Here is an 8,495-nt window from a genome sequence, read left to right as displayed (position 1 = left end):
TTGACAGCTCATTCTCAGTGAGCTCAATGCACCAAACTCAGGTACAAAGTATACATACAAGTATGTAAAGATTCAAATCTGTGAGATCACAAAAGAATCATGATATCAAGGCGCAAAGACTTACGTAGATTTTTGTCTGAGGAAACCTTTTTCAGTCATAATTTGTCTTCAATCTCATGAGTTACACCCCTAATCAAAACGGTACTCCACAAACCAATGGGTGATGTCACGGTAGGTCCACTCTTGGTGTAAATCCGTTGTGACATCACCCATTGGTTTGTGGAGTACCGATGTCAGTATTTTGGAGATGCCCCCTGCTGTTCATTAGAAAGAACACAGCCTCACTTTTTAGAACCAGAAGCTTTGACCACTATGGTTGAGGTTCAGTCATTATCAATCATTACCCAATGGAGGTGTCGGAGACAAGCATGCCCTATTTAAAATAAATTAAGCTAAAATTAAGGTTTACGATAGGAGAGAAATTTGATTAGTGATCAGCTGGATCCTTAACAACGTTACTACAGTGGGCGTAAATACATTTAGATCACTTATGTGATTTCTTCTGCAAACATACTTTTTTTTTGCTTTCGCTTAATTTCTTTTCTTTGAGTCACTGGTTTGTCTTCGACCCGACTCCTCTGTTGTGTCTGTCAGAAAGATATAACCTCTCATCTCTCATATTCAATTCATGTATGCAGTAAAAACACAGGAGAGATCTGTAAACTGAAGCTTCAAAGCTGATGTTTACTGTGAATAAAAGTTTCAGTGATCTTTGAAATGTTTGAACCTGAGGCCTCAGAGTGAAATCAAACTAATCCTTATTTCACTGTACTCCCCCAACCTCTGTAGGACCCCTGGAAGGTCCCTGGACTTCGGTTTGGGAACCACTCTGCTTTGGGAGGATTTTAACGGCTCTAATCAACGGCTCCTAATTAAAATTGATTTGCGGTTGATTAAACAGGTCGTTCTCTGAAATCAATCTGACTGATGACGTTCTCCAGAGTTCAGAGGAAAAATCGAGGACGAGTGCTCAGTGCTTGATGTTCAGTCAATTAAAAACATAACGACAGGGAACTTAAAGCGCTGCAGCATGGCCGAAAGCGTAATTAAAAATATTAGCGAGGCACTTACAGTCCCATTATAGAGCGATCAGCTGATCTTATCGTGAGTGAGCCCCAATGAAGCAGCAGTTTAAATTATTACCATCAGTCCGTCTGTTCAGTTCAACATCTCAAAAGGATTTTCATTATATTTGTTTTGAGAAACTTTTCTGTAATGCTAACCGGGTTTTCACTCTATTTCAGTGCATGCCACATATGGTTATTTTAAGGAAAAATTAAAGCAACATTATGGAACTTTCTACCTTAAAGTAATTAATTAATAATCATTTTCATGATACACTGAGTTGTTACAAGGTGAATAGTTCCTCTGTATTCTTGTTCTTGCACTATGTGACTTTTAGCCTTGGGCCTGGACAAGTAACGTAATAGTTTACGGCACCAAGTCAAACACCACCAACTATATCAATGATTTTGGTGAAACTGTATCATATTTATGAAGAAAATGTTTTCTGGTTTTTGAACTGAGGGGCTGCATTAAGGGCCAGTATCAGATAAATAAGGACGTTTTTGAAGAGTGAATTATGTAAAGCTAGTGTAGTAGAGTCTCAAGGCTAAAACACCACTGCAGCGCCATGTGATGTGATGTGCATGAAGCGCCGCCCCCAGCACAGCTAGGAAGTGTCACACTGCAGCACGTCTCCCAGAGCTGCACAGGCTTGTGGTAACAATAGATCTGCATTTATGGTTAAATAATCCTTTGTAATAATTATCCAACATATACAGGTGGCAGTAGTGTCCCATTCACCTCTGTTGTATTTGGGTAAAAGCAGATCTACATGCTGTTTGAATTGAGCTGGCACGCACCTGTAGTAGTTGATGCGGTCTGTTTGGCAATACGTGAACAGCATATCACTGCAATTACAGTCAGATTTGTGAAAAAACAAGCTTCCCAGAGGACTTTGGTGCGGATCATTTGAGATGTGAAAGCAAACGAACCAACAGAAAACTTACGAATACTGCTGGCATCTTTTTTCCTCCAATTCAGTATTTGGTAATTTCAGTGAGCTGACCCTTTAATGAAGTGTGCATTCATCTGATTAGTGCCCGATCAGAAGTGAAGTGAGTTTCACTTCATAATTACCTTGCTTATCATTTGATAAAAGAGAATCCTGCCCTTCGGAACAAATGAAGACAAGTTACGTCTCTTTTTATGAGGCAGCAGGTGAATTATGTCCTCAGAAGACACTTTAAGAACATTTTAAATGACTGAATCCTTTACAGACACTGACTAATGTCCTCACACACTCTTCCACTGGTCGATTTCAATAAATGAAGAGCTGTAATTCACTTTGTGATGACCCCCTCCTCCCACCAATCAATCAGTGTTATTTCAGGTTTCCATTGCGTTGATGCTGTGTATTTCCTGGCAGACTCACCGGCGGAGCAGGGCCCGTCGGACACCCGGGAGATGAGTCTCTGCTGTTTGCAGGACGCCTGTCGCCTGTAGCACTCGTTCTGGTAGGTGTCTCCGTTTGAGCCGCACACAGGGACGTACTGTTTGTGGCACTGGAAATCAAACACAATCAAAAGTTAATTAAGGCTCAATGTGACCGCTGCTCGCAGGACAAACTGCAAACCTGATGCTGAGGATTCAGAAGCAGCAGAGAGGAGCTGTGAACTGTTTTTATTAAGGAAAGGTTCCCATAAGCTTGGAAACAAGTCAGGATTCACTCGAGGATGTTGGTTAGATTTTACAGTTTCTGAGCAGAGACAGTCCTCAGTGTATCCCACACCTCCTGGAAAACCTGGACATTTAGAGACTAGTTTTCCAGTCATGGAATGATCCTGGAAATAATCTATGTTGTGCTGGAACATTTTAAATGTATTTTATACAGATCAGATCAGATTGCCTAACTATTTTGTTTGAAACTCGACTGTTGGTAGGAGCTGCGTGGAATGAAAGCAGGTTGCAGATGTGGAACAAACTTGCAGCGATGTTTTTGCCATTTGTCCCAAAGCTGCGAGCAGAATTCTCATGAAAGCCCAGTGGAAACATTTCTTGTTGTGGTTAATAAATACATACATAGAGATGTTAATTGCATGCGCAACAAACACTTTCTACTTCTTCTTTTAATAAACTAATAATAAAACAATAGGTGAGAAGATTAATTTTATGTTAAATGAAATAAATTCCACTTTATTTGAACTGTTACTTATCGGCTATGGCCAACATCATGAATGTAATCAATCAAACTAAAGGTATCAATACGAGGTCTACCACTAAATTATATGACCGTCTGTTAGCAAATCCTGTCCTGTATTGTCAAGACATTTCCTGTGTCTGTAGGTATCCCTTACAGGCTGCATGCATTTCCTACAAACTTCCCCAACAGCAGGACAGCTACTCACAAAGACACCAACACACAAAATAACTTGAAGGATCAAAGACTGAGGCATGACTGCGTTTCATCAGAGGGGTCAGAGGTCAAGGACACATCAACAGGACAGAGGATGCAGATGTTATTCTGCAAGTCTAGTTCTGTTTACTAAGAAAGTGTTATGAAGTGAAAGGAAAAGGAGCAGTCAGTTATGTAACATCGTGTGTGACGAGAGTTGAAACTGATGTGAATTGTGAGTTGAAGTTCGAGGAGGATGATGAAGGTTAGCGGACGATAACTTGACTCTGCTGTCAGACACAAACTGCAGCTGGCGAGGACACATATCAGCGTTCAGCGATCCATATTCTATTAACTCACAGCCATCAATCATTTACCAGGAATCCCCTGCAGAGCTGAACTCTGTGACCTCTGCACACACTGCACCAACACAACCAGAGGTGGAACGTAACTAAACACATTTCCTCAAGTTCTGTAGTATAAAATGTAGGAACTTGTACTAATGTTTTCACTGTCTACTTCTACTCCAGTCTGACAGTTACTTTAAAAAAATATTTTTTGGACACAAAACATATGAGAGTATAAAATATGGTTTTATATTTACATTTTAAACCATTGTTTGAATAATAACTATTTTGACAATTATTAAATTGTATTTCAGCTTCACAAATGTGAAGATTTGCTACTTTTCCTTTGAAATTAATAATAATTTCAAAGAATTTGTAATAATATTGAGCTTTAGACTCTTTTAAAACAAACAGGCATTTTGATGGTGTCCCTTTGGACTCTGGGTAATTGTGACGGCATTTCTCACCGCTTTTAGACTTTTTACAAAGCAATCAATCAATGGATTAATGGAGAAAATAATCATTAGTTGTGATACAAAATAGTTCAAACTGAGCTTTACCTCAACCAACAACAACAGTAAAATCCTGCTTTTGCATTAAGTTAAGAGTCAAAGTTTAATACTTTGACTACAGGTTGCAGGACTTTTACTTACTTGTCTTTACAGTGTGGTATTAGTACTCAAGTAAAGGATCTGAATACTGCTGAATACTGCACTGCTCAGTTATACATTTGACACAAACAGCTCCAGTGACTTCATGGAAATTCATTAACGACAAAACTATTGAGCAGTAATCAGTCAGTAAATCCAGATTTGAGAGCAAACAGGGACAGATTCATGAGCTCAGAGCAAGCGAGGACTGTAATCGAGCAGCAGGTCGCCCTTTCGCCTGTTATCTTCAAAACTGCTGGCGCTCAGTTTTGACAGTTTGTCCCCAAACTCCAGCTGAGAGAAGGTTTTTTTTTTTTAAGATATGAAGAAGTAAAGCATCCATCCTGTCAGGCTGCTTTTTAATTTTAGCTTCGTCAGGGCTTTGCTGAAAAATAGATCAGTCGGTCTGGCAGAGAGATGAGGTTGCTTACTGTTGAAGCAGGAAACTGTTGGTAGTAACATGGTTGTGGTTCTCCTGACAACCCTTGTTGTGCTATAATGTCACTGAACTATCCAGGAGTCTCCTGTGTGTCTGTGTTGAGGAACATTCTTAATAAAAATCAACATAAATGTGTTCTTTCATTGGGAGTCTGACACTTAACTCGACTCTTTGGGAGTGAGATGTATTTAGTCTGTTGTAATGCTGTTAGGCTAGCAGTCTCCCGGTCCCGGTGATTCCAGTCTCTGTGCTTAGTAGGGCTCTGCATTACAAGCAAAAAAACTACTTGATATTCACTTTTTCTAGGCAACTCTAATGTTTTTAACTTTATTTTCTAAGGTAAGGAAAACAACACACAATTTTTATTTTTAGATGATTACACACTAAGGAAAACATACCTTTGACTATTCTATTCAATTTCTGCCAATAGATCCTCGTAAATGTTACACACTGGACCTTTAATTGTTTATTTGATTATTTATTTATCATTGTCCTGATGTGATTCATTGCAAAAACTTCAGAGAGAGCATTACCTGGAAGCAGATTTGAGGACAAAATCCTGAGATGTGAACAATACTGGACCCACATACACACACACACACACACACACACACACACCTGCTAGCCCTCTGTTGTAATTACAGTCACATTAGAAAGAAATATGGCATCTTTCTGAAGTCTGAGAGAACAACAAACAGTCTCATCAGATGCTGCAGAGCGTGCAGTTAATGAGGTTCTCAGTGAGTCGGACTCTCTTGGACTGAAACCAGAATCTGAGGAATCAGGATCAGGTGTTGTTTGTGTTGGCAAAGTCTGAAGTGACTGATAGTTAGTTTTAATCTAGCTTTGACGAACATCAGTTAACTTTGATGAGACATTGCAACACACACACACACACACACACACACACACACACAACCTGCAGAGTATATTTGAATATGTTTCAAGCTATTTTTAGCACTATGGAAGTGAAATCTGTTGAAAACGGCTGACTCTGGGTCAGATTTAGACATCTGCATTAAGGGGCTATTTCAGCTCTGAGCTAGCTTTTAATTTCATGTAGCTGAAAATGCTCACTGCCATTATTATCAAGTGTTTTTTAAATGGGAAAATATCACAGGGTGCTTTAATTACTGGCCTTTAAATTCAGCCTAAAAATAAAAGTCCTTATTTGAAGTGGGGCTTTGATTTGAGGTTTACACTCCACGTGTTCAACAAAAGTATTTTTAAGCCAATCAGCTTGTCAAGGACTGTGGTACTAAAAATGAAATAAAATATCTGATTACTGGACCAACAGTGCTTTTATGTGACTGTTTTATGGCCTGTTTTCTGTCCCAAATGCAAAGTGAAAACTAGTCTTACGATACCAGACCTCAGTGTCTACCGATTGCCTGAGGATTTCTTGCCTCTACTGCCGCTAACAAACACTTCAAGGACATGTCTTCTTTGGATTGGTTCTGCGATGCTGTGTTTTTTACAGCTCTCTGTTTCTACCCAGTTTTACCAACAAAAGCTGACTGGAGAGGATCTTAAGACAAGTTTCATTATGTTCTGTCATCATGAACTTTCCTCAGGGACCAGGAACCTTTCGAGGAACTCTGTGAGTTTTCGAGCGATGTTTTGTCCTGATTAGTCGATTACTGTTTTTAAAAATCTGCACCCAAACCCATGTTAGTGTTTTGTTCATTTGCTGTATAGGTCATAAAGTCCGCTGCATCCATGTTAGCAGATGGGACAAACTAAATTGTAAACGTACCCTTCAAACACATTTATCCCAAAGAAGGTTTCTGTCATTTTAGGTAGTTCTTATCACGCTGATGTTTGTTCAAATGTTAGTTATTTGAAGCCATAAAAAGGGGGATTCACATCATTATTGATAGCTGAGGCCAGCTCAGCAGGGTGTATGGGCGGGATCTCGATACCATGGTGCCAACCCTGATGACGACTGCGTAATCTCTGAATGGCGATGTCCATCTTTTATATGTTGATGGCTTTGGCACATCAGATTTTTCCACGTCAGCCGACTACTTTGCCTATTCTTTTCAAAACTCACACAACAAACACACATGCAAAATCATTCCTGTAACTAAACGTTTTGGGTACTTTGGATGGAAACGTGGCTAAAGTAGAGTTAATTGAAGAAAAGATTTTGATAAATTACTGATTTGTTAATGTATTCCTGGATTGCCACTGATACAATGCTTATGATCGGCTCTCGACATCTTTCCAAAAAATCTATATTAACTGAAAAACAAAAAAACTGTTGTGCTGCTTCTTCAACCTCGAGACATACTGTATGTGTCGATGCATTCGTCTCCAACAATCAAACCCACAAAGGACTCGCTAAGCCTCATAAATCTTAATTGCTGCGAGCTCACAGTCATAATTATAGGAGAGGCAAGTGAGTCATTTAAACATTTTGATCAACTCAGAGCTTAATGATGAATGCAGTAAATGAAGCTAAGCTAAAGAAAGTATTACTGGTACTTTTTTGATACAGGGAATCTACTGGGATTTTAAACTGAAAGATGGGAGCTTTAAGGGCAGTTCGTCTGTTTGTCTCCACATGTTCCTTCTTTGTCCTTCCTGTGAATAGTTACAATAACTGCTAGTTGTTGTTTCTGTATTCAGCTGAAGACTCCTCAGTGGTGCCGTCTGGCTCAGGCAGCTGTGAAACTCCTCTGATCGCATCCCGTTTGTGTGGACATGAGTAATAAATGCAGGTTTTGCTTTCAGATCACAGAGCGTGACGGTTAGTTTTAAACAGTGCCTGTGTGTCTTGTTATTGCAGTAAAGCAGACGCTCTGTGGTGAATTTGTCTTCCAGACGATGCCCTTCACGCTGCTGCTGCTATTCTGTCATGTTGTTCGGCCAAATATGCAACAAATTCAACAAGCTGACTGGAGAGTAATAACATTTTGTTTCATATTGGAGGAACAAACTCCAGGATGTTTATGTTTCCTGATGTGTCTGAAGGGACTTAACACCGTTTTACTTATTCTAGACAATAAACTCAAGTCTGCTATGCATCGCACAGCGGTAAGAGGCGTTAAGTACATGCCTGAATAAATATAAAACAGTGAATCTTCACCAGTGTCAATTCAGCCGTGACACATGGTACACTACTAAAAGCATATTAAGGTCTAAGTACACCCCTCAATTCTGCCAGTTCCCTCCCTCTCAGCAGTTTCTTTAGTCCTCTATGACAGGAAACTGAATGTCTTTGGGGTTGTGGACAAAACAAGACATTTGGGGACGTCACCTTGGGTGTTAAGAAACACTGATCAGCATTTTCTGACATTTTATGGAGCAAAAAACTAATTGATTAAAGGTTCTGCATGCAACTTTAAGAAAATCATTGTTAATAGTGCCACCAGTGGCCGTTCAGGGAACTGCTGTCAGTTTCCTGTTGCTTGCACTCCGTACACAGTCCGTAGACACCAGCGAGCAATCATCATTCTGGGCATCAGCCAACAGTGACAAGCTCTGAACGCTGTAACATAACTGACAATCATATTTAGAATAACTTTACTATCTGCAATGTTCCTATATTTTATTTGGACCATTAGCTCCATGCTACTAACTAGCTTGCCGTTTACAAA

At 39.7% G+C, this 8,495-nt stretch overlaps 1 protein-coding gene across 1 annotated transcript in view; it reads right to left on the bottom strand.

Annotated features, from left to right (window-relative positions):
• The window catches only part of LOC118334404 (tomoregulin-1-like), a gene marked incomplete in the record, with an annotated part of 73,852 nt that overhangs the window by 36,222 nt on the left and 29,135 nt on the right, over positions 1-8,495 (bottom strand). The window contains 1 exon segment of the mRNA XM_035670306.1: positions 2,498-2,633. Within this exon segment, the coding sequence (XP_035526199.1) occupies positions 2,498-2,633 (136 nt within the window).

Source organism: Morone saxatilis, unplaced genomic scaffold (genome assembly GCF_004916995.1).
Source record: "Morone saxatilis isolate NCDOM2014 unplaced genomic scaffold, NCSU_SB_2.0 Contig23, whole genome shotgun sequence".
NCBI lineage: Eukaryota > Metazoa > Chordata > Actinopteri > Moronidae > Morone > Morone saxatilis.
The sequence above is the reverse complement of the archived record's forward strand: the minus strand, read 5'-3'. Positions and strand labels throughout refer to the sequence as shown.